This window comes from Echiichthys vipera (genome assembly GCF_963691815.1).
Source record: "Echiichthys vipera genome assembly, chromosome: 4".
NCBI lineage: Eukaryota > Metazoa > Chordata > Actinopteri > Perciformes > Trachinidae > Echiichthys > Echiichthys vipera.
In genome coordinates this window covers 35230921-35245920 of record NC_139829.1, presented here as the reverse complement: position 1 = coordinate 35245920, position 15000 = coordinate 35230921, and the positions used below count along the sequence as shown (strand labels likewise).

The following is a 15000-nucleotide window of genomic DNA, read 5'->3' as shown; positions in this document are numbered from 1 at the left end:
AAGGGAGACTCCAGACCCCCTCCTGAGGAAACACAGTTCACACGCTTGGACCTGGACCTGGTTCTTTGGGTCCTGACCTGGACCTGGTTCTTTGGGTCCTGACCTGGACCTGGTTCTGTGGGTCCTGACCTGGACCTGGTTCTTTGGGTCCTGACCTGGACCTGGTTCTTTGGGTCCTGACCTGGACCTGGTTCTTTGGGTCCTGACCCAGCTTTCAGGGCCACAGGTGAGGGTAGGAACCAGGACTGAGCGGTAGATCCAGAGCTTTGTCTTCCTCAGCTCTCTGTTCATCACAACGGTGCGGTAGAGCGACTGCAGCTCCGCCCCCGCTGCTCCATCGTCCCCTCACTCATGGACAAGATCCCGAGGTCCTTGAACTCGATCCAGTGAGTGCTGAAGGTCCCTGACCCACGACGCCATCAGGACCACGTCAGAGACCAGATCCTCAGCCCACCCACCTGCAGCCCCTCCCCACCACGACTACGCCTCCATATCCTGTCCATGAAAACCACAAACAGGATTGGTGACAGAGTGCCCCCCTGGAGGAGGAGACCCCCACCGGGAACCACTCCGACTCACTGCCCAGGATCCGGACTCAGCTCTCTCTTTGGGGGTACAGAGACTGGACCCCCTCAGAAGTGACCCCCTCCCCCCAGACTCCCCCAGCACCTCCCACAGTATCTCCAGGGACCCGGTCATGGGCCTTCTCCAGATCCACAAAGCACATGTAGACCGGATGGGCCCACTCCCAGACCCCCTCCAGGATCCTGGAGAGTGCAGAGCTGGTCCTGGTCCAGGTCCAGGACTGGATCCACCTGGTTCCTCTTCAGTCTGAGGTTCTACAGGACGAACCTCCTTTCCAGCACCTTGGAGTCGACTTCACCAGGGAGGCTGAGGAGTGTGATCCCCCTGGAACTGGCTCACACCCTCTGGTCCCCCTTTCTGAACAGGAACCACCACCCCGGTCTGCCACTCCCTCGGCTCTGTCCCAGACTTCCACCAGTGTGTCAGAGACGTGTGGACCAGGACCAGGACCAGGACCAGGACCAGGACCAGGACGGCCCCTCCAGACCCAGAGCTTTCAGCATGTGTGGATGCAGCTCATGGATCCTGGGGCTTTGCCTCTGTGGACTTGTTTCCTTCCTCAGTGACTTCTGTCAGAGATGTTGACGATGATCCCCATCAGCCTCCAGCTCTGCCTCTACAAAAGAGGGCGTGTTGGGCCCATTCAGGACTTCCTCAGAGTCCTTCCACCGCCCCATGACCTCATCAGCTGAGGTCACCAGCGTCCCGTCCTTACTGTGAACAGCTTGGACGGTTCCCCGTGTCCCCCTCCTGAGGTGCTGAATGGTGGTCCACCACGGTGTTCCAGGGTCCCCGCCCCTTGAGGCACCTAAGTCCTTGAGGCCACAGCTCACCTCTTGAGGATCAAATATCTCTGGGACAGGGGCCTCCTCCAGACGGTCCCAGTTCACCCGCACTACTGGTTTGGGTTTACCCGGTCTGTCCAGAACCTTCCCCGTCCTCTGACCCACTCATCCCCAGATGGTGATCAGCTGACAGCTCTGCCCCTCTCTTCACCCGAGTGTCCAAAACATCCGGCCTCAGATCAGATGAGACCATCACAGACTGGATCCTGGACCTTTGGCCTAGTGTGCTCTGGGACCAGGTCCACTTCTGAGCCTCCTTCTGTTCCAACATGGTGTTTGTTAAAGAGGATCCAGGACCAGCACACAAGTGTAACACCAGACGCTGGGGTTTAGATCAGGGAGGCCGTTCCTCCCAATCAGCCTCTCCAGGTGTCTCCATCGTTGCCCACGTGGGCGTTGAAGTCTCCCAGCAGGACTCTGGAGTCCCCTACTGGAGCCCCATGCAGGACTCCATTCAGGGTCTCCAAGAAGGCCCCAGACTCTGAACTGCTGTTCGCTGCATCTGCACCAACAACAGTCAGAGTCCCCCCCCCACCACCCGCAGGCGTAAGGAGGCCACCCTCTGGTCCACCGGGGTGAACTCCAACACCGCGGCGCTCAGCCGGGGGTTTGAGAGTCTCCCCACACCCGCCCGGCCCCTCACACCCTGGGCCCCTCCAGAGAAGACCAGGGTCCAGCCCCTATCCAGGAGCACGGGTCCAGATCCAGACTGTGTGTGGAGGTGAGCCCCCCCAGATCTAACTGGGAGCTCCACCTCCCTCACAAGCTCCGGCTCCTTCCCCCACAGAGAGGAGACGCTCCACGTCCCCAGAGCCTCTGCTGCCCGGGTCAGGACCCTCCAGGCCCCTCACCCTCACACCTGTGTGTGTGTGTGTGTGTGTGTGTGTGTGTCTGTGTCTGTGTGTGTGTGTGTGTGTGTGACGATGTAAATTGAATCAGATCCACCTTTAGAGCTGATTGAGGACTAACGGACTTTGGACAGACTGAACTCTGTATTTGTCTGCAGAGGACAGACAGACAGACAGACAGACAGACAGACAGACAGACAGACAGACAGGAGGACAGACAGACAGACAGACAGACAGACAGGAGGACAGACAGACAGACAGACAGACACACAGGAGGACAGACAGACACACAGACAGACAGGAGGACAGACAGACAGACAGACAGACACACAGGAGGACAGACAGACAGACAGGAGGACAGACAGACAGACAGGAGGACAGACAGACAGACAGACAGACAGACAGACAGACACACAGACAGACAGGAGGACAGACAGACACACAGACAGACAGGAGGACAGACAGACAGACAGACAGACAGGAGGACAGACAGACAGACAGGAGGACAGACAGACAGACAGACAGGAGGACAGACAGACAGACAGACAGGAGGACAGACAGACAGGAGGACAGACAGACAGGAGGACAGACAGACAGGAGGACAGACAGACAGGAGGACAGACAGACAGGAGGACAGACAGACAGTTTCCTTCTTTAAACCTTTGATCCAAAAATATCCCAAAAATTGTTTGTTTCAGATCTAAAAATAATAAAACAAGTGACACAGAAGCATTTCTATCAACTCTGATACCAAACCATCTCAGTGTGTTTGTGTTCGAACGACAGACAGACAGACAGACACACACACACACACACACACACACACACACACACACACACACACACGCACACACACACACACACACACACACACACACACACAGAGACAGACAGACAGACACACACACACAGACACACGCACACAGACAGACACTCACACACAGACACACACACACACACACACACACAGAGACAGACAGACACACACACACACACACACACACACACACACACACACAGACACACACACGAACAGACACACAGACAGACACACACACACAGACACACACAGACACACACACACACACACACACACACACACAGAGACAGACACACACACACACACACACACACACACACACAGACGGACACACACACACACACACACACACACAAGGACAGACACACACACACACACACAGACACACAGACAGACAGTCGCCCCCCCCCCCCCTGTCCCGTGTGTTCGATGCCGTCGTCCTCTGATGTCCTTAATCTTGTGTGTGTCGTATCTTCTCTGCACGTCACCATCAGACTAAAAACAGGAACTATGAAAACCTCGACCAACAGAACTTTGACTTCAGGAGAACGCCCAAGGTATAAACTTGCATGGTCACATGATGCACGCCGCCCAACCAATCTCTGCGTAGAACCCAGACACTGACTCCGCCCCAGAACCCGCTCCAGGGATAGACCTTTATCCTGGTGGCCCCTCTTTTCTCCACCATCTCTTCACGTTCTTTTGATTTGTCATGGCCGCTGCACCCGGGGGGCGGGTTCACACCGGCGGGAGAGACGCCCTTCCTCTTCCTCCCCCCCTGTGAAGGGTTGCATGTGGCGGGCCGAGGCTCGGCTCCGCCTGCAGGTCTGAGGAGCACCGTCCACCAGGATCCATCAAACCTCCTTTTGAAATGACCCTCTCCCCCTCGCCCGCCTCCCTGCTCCCCCTCCCCCCCCCCCCCCCCCTCTCTCCACTCAGACTCTTTGGTTTCGTTTGCAGCTGCATCAGCGCCCCCTAACATGCACGTCCCTGATTGGTTGGTTGGTTGGAGCCTTGAAAGCGCCTCAGTTTGCATGTGCCACCACACCACGCGCACCTCTCCGCCCCTCCTTCTCTGTATTCAAGCTTCGACTTTGAGTTTCCTTTCACTTCAGCAGACCTTGAATACTTTCTGTCTCCATGTTTTTGGCCCCGCCCCCTATCCCCCCCCCCCCCCCCCCCGCCGTGATGGCGTCGGTGAGAGGGAGCATGGTCGAGGCCGGGGTGTCGGGGGGTACTGGGCGGGGATTCTGACCGTGTCCTATGATGTGTCCTGTGTTGTCTTGTTCTGCCGTGTTTCTCACTGTCCCACGATGATGTGACCTGGCGTCCTGCGCGGCCGTCCTCCAGGCGGAGAAGGTGCTGCTCTTCAGCCCGGAGACCAACCTGACGGCTCTGCTGCTGGAGGCCAGAGACCTGGAGGCCCGGGTCATCATCCTCTCTGCCAGGTTGGTGTCGAGACAAGAGGACTGAGGGGGGTTGGTAGTTTGGTTTCCATTATGGTTTCCAGGTAGGGGTCAGGTCGAGGTAACCCACGATTTGTGCAAAGTCTTGTGAGATGACTCACAAGGGGGACTAGAGTCTGCAGGGTCTGGGTTAGGGGCTCTAGAGTCTGCAGGGTCTCAGTTAGGGGCTCTAGAGTCTGCAGGGTCTCAGTTAGGGGCTCTAGAGTCTGCAGGGTCTCGGTTAGGGGCTCTAGAGTCTGCAGGGTCTCAGTTAGGGGCTCTAGAGTCTACAGGGTCTGGGTTAAGGGTTCTAGAGTCTGCAGGGTCTCAGTTAAGGGTTCTAGAGTCTGCAGGGTCTCAGTTAGGGTCTGGGTTAGGAGTTCTAGAGTCGGTAGGGTCTCGGTTATGGACTAAAGTATGTAGGGTCTTGACTCAGGGTCTGTGTTAGGGTCAGGCTCTTGGTCTGGATCTGGGTGGGGTCTGGGTCTTGACTCCCCCCTGTCCCCTCTGTGTGTCTGCAGTGAGGACGAGGCTGCAGCCGTGTACCGGGCCGCCCGTCAGCTGAACATGAGCGGCTCCGGTTACGTGTGGCTGGTGGGGGAGAGGGAGATGACGGGCAAAGCCCTGAGCGAAGCTCCAGACGGTACTTCAGCCGCGGCCTCCTCTTCCTCGCCTCGCTTCTTCTTCTTCCTCCTCCTCTGGAAGTTTCTCTCTGTCTCTGCCTCTCGGCCCTGTTTCCATCCAGCTGTGTTTTCTGCTAGTGACGCTGAAGCACCTAATGCTAAGCTAATGCTAACGTGATTCTAATTTGATTCGTAGTTATTTAACGACCGTAAGATGGAGTCAAGTCACTTTGAAGTTAGCATGGTCCTGAAGTTAGCATAGTCCTGAAGTTAGCATAGTCCTGAAGTTAGCATAGTCCTGAAGTTAGCATAGTCCTGAAGTTAGCATGGCCCTGAGGTTATCATGGTCCGGAAGTTAGCATGGTTCTGAAGTTAGCGTGGTCCTGAAGTTAACATAGGCCTGAAGTTAGCATGGTTCTGAAGTTAGCATAGTCCTGAATTTAGCATGGTCCGGAAGTTAGCATAGTCCTGACGTTAGCATAGTCCTGAAGTTAGCATAGTCCTGACGTTAGCATGGTCCTGAAGTTGTGTGCTGTGTGTCTGCGGCCGTCCAGTCATCAGTGACACACACACACACACTTTTACGGTGGACGCAGCGTCGCCTCCTGGTTGCTAAGGTGTTGCTAAGGTGTTGCTAAGGTGTTGCTAAGCTGCAGCAGATGTGTGTGGAGGCGATGACGGATGGAAACACGGCCTCTCTCTCTGTCTGTCCGTGCGTCTGTGCGTCTGTCGCGCTGCAGGCCTCTGATGAAGGACGCTGCTCCTCATCACAGCCCGTTAGCTCCTCAGCGCCCCGGTGTGCTCCTGGACGAGCGGGTTGAACGTTTAAACACAAACACAAAGAGTCGAGCGTCGTGTTTAAAGGTTCCAACCACGGTTTTCTGTTCTGCTCATTGTTACTGTGGCTTTAAATGTGTCTAACATCTTTTTGTTTGTTTCATTTTCTATAGTGTGTGTCGTCCGCCGCCGTCTGCCCGTTCTCTCAGTGCATTATAACATGTGGGGGGGGGGGGGCGAGGGGCTGGGGGGGGGTTATTAACAGCTAGTGTCACCACGGTTACCGTGACGTGTGTCTGAACAAACACTGGTAAGATCCCGCCGCTGCTTCCTGTTTCCTGCTTGATGCTTTGCCCTTTGCCATTGGCCAATAGAGGCCCCGCCCACTGCAGCACGGAGCCCGCCCTGCCAGGGAGGGGGCGGGGTTTATTGAGTCAGCTGATCACTCAGTCAGCCAGTGCGACGTAAACAGCTATGTTGCCAAAAGTATGTGGACACCCTCTGGTTTTGGTCATGAAGCAGATTCACGCAGTTGAACCCAACGTCAGCGCTTGTTAGTGTGCGGCGCCCGACGCAGCGGCAGTCGTCTGCATTCAGCGAAGAACAGAGGGAGAAATATTAGTCTGTCATGTTCATTTACATTAGCTAGCTGCTTCATGGCTGAAATCTGCTCAGCAGAACCAGGAGAGGAAGTTAGCCGGTTAAAACTGGTAGAACTTTACTTTAGGAGCTAGCTACAGTGCTAACAACATTAGCTAGCTGTTCTGTTGCTAGTAGTTTAAAAGAAGGACGGTGCTGTAGCTGTGACTCACTGCAGGAAGAGATGTTAACAAGATGTAACCGCTAGTTGTCATGAGAAATGTTAGCATTAGCGAGCTAGCTGCTGCGGTGGTTACAGAAGCTAATGCTAGCTGTCTGGACTCAGGGTTGTCGTTGGGGAGTCTTAACCAACGTTTCAAGATGTTGCCAAGAGTTTTGAAAGGGAAATGTTTGCTAGCTGTCCCTCCGCGGCGTGTGAGGGTCTCAACAAGGACGGCTCTGATTGGTGGTGCTCGCTGTTACCATGGAAACGTTGACCACACCCACCACCCGTGACCGACCGTGCTGCTGCTCCCACTGAAGTCAGGGATCGCTGTCCACAGAGTTTTTCCCAGTTTTCAAATCTGTTTTTGTTGACGAATGAAAAGTCGTTCGGACGCGACGAGGATTTGAGGATTAGCTCAAATGTACGTGGAGAAAAAAAAGTGTTTTACGAGCCGCACACGACCACAGCGGTTTGTTGTGGTGCGGACGTGTGTTTGAACCCCACTGATCACATATGAGCAGCTGTCCACATACTTCTGGCCGTGTAGTGACCCGTCAGACCCTCCTGGTCCTCTGGTCTGAGGACTTCCTGTCCCTCTGGCTGCTGGGTAATCGGCTCCCCGCTCTGTTGCCATGGCGTCTTGTCTCACCAGCTGCTGCACTCTTAAAAACCATGAGTCATCGTTCGACACATCCCGATGTGTCCAAAGATGATCCATCCGCTCTTAAAGTGTCGCACTCCGCACTCTGAAAATGTCCTCAGCGCCGTCGTCTCTTGCTGGAGAAGTGGGAGGTTTGTTTTTAGGGAAAGCGTTTCAGACAAAAACCCGGTTCGAGTCCCAACATTCCTGATTCAGGGCTCAGACACTCGAACCTGCTCCTGAGGACGAACCCTCGCCCCCTTCAGCTCCGTCAGACCCGACCTCCAGACTGATGTGAGCGTGAGTCCACGTCTGCTGACCAGGTGAAGACCATGGGGGGGGCAGAAAGCTCCAGAAGAAATCCAGCGTTTGGATCTGGAGTCCCGCGTCAGGACGATGTTCGTTTATTCAGTTATTTTAACGCAGAGTTTGAGGCAGGAAGTGAAGTGAAGGTCAAATTATTCTCATTTCTGATCAAAAGCCACAGTTTAACTGAACCGTCCTCGTGTCCCTGACGGACCGGGACCAGGACTACGCTCAAAACCAACGTAACTGAGTCCAAATCAAGTCCAAGACCAGGTCCAGTTGAGTCCAAACCATGTTAGGCAACAGTGTCCTTCCAATGCTAACGGGCGGTGAAGGCGTTAGCACGGACGCATCCAAGTAATGAGTGCATAGAATTAAGGCTCAGCTGATCCTGAATCAGCAGCCTGGAACACCTGGACCAGGTCCAAGAGGGTCCAACAAGACCGGAGCCTTCAGGCGTACGTTAATGTGAGGACACGCCCCCCCCCCCCTCGTAGACCGACGTTAGGAGCGAACCTGTAAAAGAGAAACGCTCAAAGACTTTGTTCCTGAGCACAAAACAAAATGGCGTCAGACACAAAGAAACGTCGCGTCCTGACTCAGCGTGACTTTATGCTCAGACCAGGTCCCGGCTCCGGTGGTCTGAAGCTTCCCCGGCGGCTCCGCGGGTCCTGGAGCAGCTCCGGAGGCTCAGGTCTACCACAGAAGTGTTCCTGTTATTGTGTCCACCCCGTGCCGGTGCCGTTAGCATCGCGGCGCGGCGGCGGGTCCTGAAACCATTCCCTAAAAAGAAACCTGAGCAGTGCTGCGACGTTACGGATTTTGATGTTGTTTTTCTTCAGCAGACACTTTCTGCATCTGCTGCGTCAGCTAGCTGCACAACAGGATGCTAACACTGTTAGCATTCCTCACTGGAACAATTAGCTCCACCTCCTTAATAAACATATCAGTTTCTTAAGCTAGCTGGTTGTTTTTGTGAATGTTAGCTTGTTGTGCCCTTTTGTGTCAACTGTTAGCTAGCTGTTCTCTAGCCTATTAAATGGATGAATATTGGTAACGAACGTTAGCTTGTTGAACCTGTCAGATTCAGGGAGAAATATTAGCTAACGTTTAGTTTTAGTGCTAAACATTAGCTAGCTGCTCTGTTTGCTGTAGTTTCAAGGGTAAAAGGCAGTTGAAACTTTCTGCAACGAGTTGTAGCAAGTCGTTTTATTTGTTAGCATTGCTTTGCTTTGTTTGGATGGAGGATGTTAGTGCTAGCTAGCTTTTCTCAGGGTTTCATTAAATTAGCTAGCTGTTCCCAGTTTCTTTGGAGATTGCCAACAGTGTTGGCTAGCTGTTCCTGGTAGTGTCTCTGGGGAATGCTAACAGTGTTTTAGCTAGTTGTTCCTGGTGGTTTCTTTGGGGAATGCTAACAGTGTTTTAGCTAGCTGTTCCTGGTAGTTTCTTTGGGGGATGCTAACAGTGTTTTAGCTAGCTGTTCCTGGTGGTTTCTTTGGGGAATGCTAACAGTGTTTTAGCTAGCTGTTCCTGGTAGTTTCCTTGGGGAATGCTAACAGTGTTTTAGCTAGCTGTTCCTGGTAGTTTCTGTGGGGAATGCTAACAGTGTTAGCGGGCTGTTAGCTGGACGCAGGTGCAGACGCAGACGCAGGTGCCTGCTGAAGGAAAACACAGACACAGTTCATAACGTCTCAGCGAGGCTTTTTCTGTCCTCAGAGACGAACGGCTGCGATTCTCAGAGTGAACTCCCAGCATGCAGTTTGGTACTGAACACTGACCTGACGCCTGAAGCCCTGAGGGAGAGTGTGTGTGTGTCTGTGTTTGTGTGTGTGTGTGTGTGTGTGTGTTTAAATTACACTGCAGCACTCCTTTAATTACATGTGTAAGATAATTAAAGTGTGTGAGAGTTCTTTAATTAACTGTATGAATGAGGGCGTCCTGTGTGTGTGTGTGTGTGTGTGTGTGTGTGTGTGTGTGTGTGTGTAACCTCTCTCCTGTGTGTGTGTGTGTGCGTGCATGTGTGTGTGTGTGTGTGTGTGTGTAACCTCTCTCCTGTGTGTGTGTGTGTGTGTGTGTGTGTGTAACCTCTCTCCTGTGTGTGTGTGTGTGCGTGCATGTGTGTGTGTGTGTGTGTGTGTGTGGGGTGCAGGCCTGCTGGGCCTCCAGCTGATTAACGGTAAGAACGAGTCGGCTCACATCGCGGACGCCGTGGCGGTGGTGGCTCAGTCTCTGCAGGAGCTCTTTGAGAAGGAGAACATCACGGAGCCTCCGCGCGGCTGCGTGGGCAACACCAACATCTGGAGGACGGGGCCGCTCTTCAAACGGTCAGTACGCCGCCACCGCCGCCACCTGGGGTCAGGGGGCAGGGGTTTTGTACTGTGACGTGTGTGTGTGTGTGTCGATGTGCGTGAGGTTTGCTGTTATTCTCAGAAGTATTAGTGGTTAACCACGAGCTAACAACTGCTAGCCATGCACGGCTAGGACCACTAGGCTGCTCCAGGACCACCACACAGACCAGGCTGCTCCAGGACCACCACACACACCAGGCTGCTCCAGGACCACCAGGCTGCTCCAGGACCACCACACAGACCCCCACACACACCAGGCTGCTCCAGGACCACCACACAGACCCCCACACACACCAGGCTGCTCCAGGACCACCACACTGACACCAGGCTGCCCCGGTTTCCCTCGTGGGCGCTGGAGGGCTCAGCGCTGCAGTGTTGACGCTGTGGAGCGGAGCTGAATCCCACCAGGACACCAGAGTGCACTTCAGCCCGCAGGCACCCAGATCCAGTGTGTGTGTCTCTCTGTGTGTGTGTGTGTGTGTGTGTGTGTGTGTGTGTGTGTGTGTGTGTGTGTGTGTGTGTGTGTGTGTGTGTGTGTGTGTGTGTGTGTGTGTGTGTGTGTGTGTGTGTGTGTGTGTGTGTGTGTGTGTGTGTGTGTGTGTGTGTGTGTGTGTGTGTGTGTGTCTGTGTGTGTGTGTGTGTGTTATCAGCCCCTCACGGGCGGATGCACTCGTTAGTAGTTAGGAGCTTCAGCTGAATGTGATGTGATGTAATGAGTCCGTGGGTTCGATGCTCTTCTGCTTCATCAGCGTCTCTAACGATGATTTTACAGGAAGTGAAACTCGGGTCCATGGAAGTGAATCAGTGTGTATCTTTATAAGCATGCTGCTCTCTGATTGGCTCTCCAGGGTGCTGATGTCATCCAAGTACCCCGACGGTCTGACCGGACGCATCGAGTTCAACGACGACGGCGACCGGCGCTTCGCCACCTACAGCATCCTGAACTACCAGCAGAAGCCGGGGCGCCTCGTCCAGGTCGGGGTCTACAACGGGTCACAGGTACGGTCCCCCGGGGATCCGGTCTACACCTGGTTTAGACCTGGTTTAGACCTGGTTTAGACCTGGTTCAGACCTGGTTCAGACCTGGTTCAGACCTGGTTCAGACCTGGTTCAGACCTGGTTCAGACCTGGTTTAGACCTGATTCAGACCTGGTTTAGACCTGGTTCAGACCTGGTTTAGACCTGGTTCAGACCTGGTTTAGACCTGGTTTAGACCTGGTTCAGACCTGGTTTAGACCTGGTTCAGACCTGGTTGTGGCCCAGGTGCATCATGGGTAAAGTCGGCTCCAGTGTTTTTAGATCTGAGGTCAGAACATTTCCACCTGATTTAGTTTAACATGAAGTAAACACGTGTGTGTGTGTGTGTGTGTGTGTGAGAGAGAGTGTGTGTGTGTGTGTGTGTGTGTGTGTGTGTGTGTGTGTGTGTGTGTGTCTGTGTGTGTGTCTGTGTGTGTGTGTGTGTCCCCTCTCTCTTTAAACATTGATGTGCAGATGCAGTATTGATGTTGTCATTTTGTCACAGTGAGACCTGGAACATCATAACAACCTGTGTGTGTGTGTGTGTGTGTGTGTGTGTGTGTGTGTGTGTGTGTGTGTGTGTGTGTGTGTGTGTGTGTGTGTGTGTGTGTGTGTGTGTGTGTGTGTGTGTGTGTGTGTGTGTGTGTGTGTGTGTGTGTGTGTGTGTGTGTGTGTGTGTGTGTGTGTGTGTGTGCAGGTGGTGATGAACCCTCAGAGGAAGATCATCTGGCCCGGAGGAGAGACAGAGAAACCAGTTGGATACCAGATGTCGACTAAACTCAAGGTTTGACGACGATTTAGACGAAAACAGTCAAGTTTTAAAGAATTCAGCCGTTTTTCATCACAGAGGAAGTTGATCTGACTCTGTTTTGCTGCGTTTGTCGTGAGCGGAGCAGGAATAACTCTGCAGACACAAACACAGAAGGAGAGTTTAATTAATATTTAATAAGAAAACAAACAAACAAACAAAGAGTCCAGGGAACGAGGAGAACAGGGACTCATCTCATCTCCAGCCTCTGGTCCTGGATCAGGTCTCAGGGGCAGCAGCTCCAGCCTCTGGTCCTGGATCAGGTCTCAGGGGCAGCAGCTCCAGCCTCTGGTCCTGGATCAGGTCTCAGGGGCAGCAGCTCCAGCCTCTGGTCCTGGATCAGGTCTCAGGGGCAGCAGCTCCAGCCTCTGATCCTGGATCAGGTCTCAGGGGCAGCAGCTCCAGCCTCTGGTCCTGGATCAGGTCTCAGGTCTCAGCAGCTCCAGCCTCTGATCCTGGATCAGGTCTCAGGGGAAGCAGCTCCAGCCTCTGGTCCTGGATCAGGTCTCAGGGGCAGCAGCTCCAGCCTCTGTTCCTGGATCAGGTCTCAGGGGCAGCAGCTCCAGCCTCTGATCCTGGATCAGGTCTCAGGGGCAGCAGCTCCAGCCTCTGGTCCTGGATCAGGTCTCAGGTCTCAGCAGCTCCAGCCTCTGATCCTGGATCAGGTCTCTGGGGCAGCAGCTCCAGCCTCTGATCCTGGATCAGGTCTCAGGGGCAGCAGCTCCAGCCTCCGGTCCTGGATCAGGTCTCAGGGGCAGCAGCTCCAGCCTCTGATCCTGGATCAGGTCTCAGGGGCAGCAGCTCCAGCAGGGACCCCAAACTTCCCTTTCCCGGGCCACATTAACCAGCTCTAACTGGGGGATCCTGAGGCGTTTCCAGGCCAGTGTGGAGATCTAATCTCTCCACCTGGTCCTGGGTCTTCCCCGAGGCCTCCTCCCAGCTGGACGTGCCTGGAACACCTCCCTAGGGAGGCGCCCAGGGTTCATCCAGACCAGATGATCCTGAACCACCTCAACTGGCTCCTTTCAACACAAAGGAGCAGCGGCTCTACTCCGAGTTCCTCACGGATGCTGAACTTCTCCCCCTCTCTCTAAGGGAGACTCCAGACCCCCTCCTGAGGAAACACACTTCACACGCTTGGACCTGGACCTGGTTCTTTGGGTCCTGACCTGGACCTGGTTCTTTGGGTCCTGACCTGGACCTGGTTCTTTGGGTCCTGACCTGGACCTGGTTCTGTGGGTCCTGACCTGGACCTGGTTCTTTGGGTCCTGACCTGGACCTGGTTCTTTGAGTCCTGACCTGGACCTGGTTCTTTGGGTCCTGACCTGGACCTGGTTCTTTGGGTCTTGACCTGGACCTGGTTCTTTGGGTCCTGACCTGGACCTGGTTCTTTGAGTCCTGACCTGGACCTGGTTCTTTGGGTCCTGACCTGGACCTGGTTCTTTGGGTCTTGACCTGGACCTGGTTCTTTGGGTCCTGACCTGGACCTGGTTCTTTGGGTCCTGACCTGGACCTGGTTCTTTGGGTCTTGACCCAGCTTTCAGGACCACAGGTGAGGGTAGGAACCAGGACTGACGGTAGATCCAGAGCTCTGGGAAACTACAACAAAAGAAACAAAGAATAACGCGACACAGAAAGAGAACACGAGCAGAGGAAGACGGGAGCCGACCAAGAGAGACGATGCAACAACGGTCCGGCGCTGAATGTGAGCCACATCAGCCTGCTGCCCCTGAGACCTGATCCACCAGGCCTCCCAGGATGAGCCCGGTAGAGTCTCTGATGAGAGCCGGATCCAGGATCAGAGACCGAGAGACCCAGCTCCTCACCTCAGGTCTACAACCCCCCCAGTCCACCAGGTACTGGAACCCTCGTCCTCGGGTCGCATGTCCAGGATAGAGCTGACCGTGAACGCCGGATGGCCGTCCAGGGTCCGGGGGGGTGGTGGGGCGACGGTAGGCAGACACAGCGTGCTGGTGGTCGCCGGCTTCAGCTGGGAGACATGGAACGTGGGATGAATCCTGAGGGAGTAAGAAGCTTGAGACGGACGGCACCGGGGTTGATGATCGCCTCGACCTTGAAGGGACCAATGAACCGGGGGGCGATCTTCTTTGAGGCGACACTCAGCCAGACCCTCGGACCCGGTCTGTCCTTGGGAGCAGGGATGCGACAGCGATCTTCATCCTTGACTCACCAGAGCCACTTGGTGGTCGGGAGCCACACAGTAAAACACAACCTCCCTCTGAGACGACGCTGGCGTTCTGCCGGGGTGAGGCGACTACGACCCGGCTGCACAGGCTCCTCCCTGGAAAGAGCGGAGGACGGAGGAACACTGGAGTTAGCTGGGGTGCTGCTCCCCGGGTACGGGCCCGACCAGTGAGCAAGCCTGACACATAGGCTAGCTTAGCGCCATCGTTAGCATGAGTGAGGGGCTGTTGGCCAAACACTGAAACAGGAAATCTCTGCACTCATAACGCTCAGGTGCGGGTACATAGGGTTCAGGGTCCGGGCGGAGACGAGGGGGAAACCAGACGCAGGGATCAGGAGACGAAACGTGAACGGACGGAGAAAAGGAACTCGGGAAACAAAGTAACGATGAAGACGAGACAAAGGAAAGAGAACACGATCATGAAAGGACGAAGCAACGAAGAGAGAGACAGGAACCACGACACGGCAACAACGGTCTGACATCGGACCAGGGTCACATCAGACGAGCCACACACACACACACACACACACACACACACACACACACACACACACACACACACACACACACACACACACACAGACACACACACACACACACACACACACACACACACACACACACACACACACACACACACACACAGGGATGAGACAGGAAGAGGGAAGAGACCGACAGGACCTGGATCCTGACAGGGTTTAATTCTTTAGATCTCTTAGTTTAAACTTTTCATTTAGTTTTAATGTGTGTGTGTGTGTGTGTGTGTGTGTGTCTGTGTCTGTGTGTGTGTGTGTGTGTGTGTAGATTGTGACGATCCATCAGGAGCCGTTTGTTTACGTGAAACCAACAAAAACTGACGGGACGTGTAAAGAAGAATTCACCGTCAACGGAGTTTTGATCAAGAAGGTGATTTGTACGGGACCCAAC

The 15000-nt window shown here is 54.4% G+C and overlaps 1 protein-coding gene across 1 annotated transcript in view; it reads left to right on the top strand.

Annotated features, from left to right (window-relative positions):
* grin1b (glutamate receptor, ionotropic, N-methyl D-aspartate 1b) overlaps nucleotides 1-15000 on the top strand; it is a gene marked incomplete at both ends in the record, with an annotated part of 31220 nt that overhangs the window by 9711 nt on the left and 6509 nt on the right. The window contains 7 exons of the mRNA XM_083912826.1: nucleotides 3593-3655; nucleotides 4449-4546; nucleotides 5065-5186; nucleotides 9844-10018; nucleotides 10891-11041; nucleotides 11757-11843; nucleotides 14878-15000. The exon at nucleotides 14878-15000 is cut by the window's right edge and continues 13 nt beyond it. Of these exons, the coding sequence (XP_083768952.1) occupies nucleotides 3593-3655; nucleotides 4449-4546; nucleotides 5065-5186; nucleotides 9844-10018; nucleotides 10891-11041; nucleotides 11757-11843; nucleotides 14878-15000 (819 nt within the window). The remainder of the gene's footprint in view (nucleotides 1-3592; nucleotides 3656-4448; nucleotides 4547-5064; nucleotides 5187-9843; nucleotides 10019-10890; nucleotides 11042-11756; nucleotides 11844-14877) is intronic.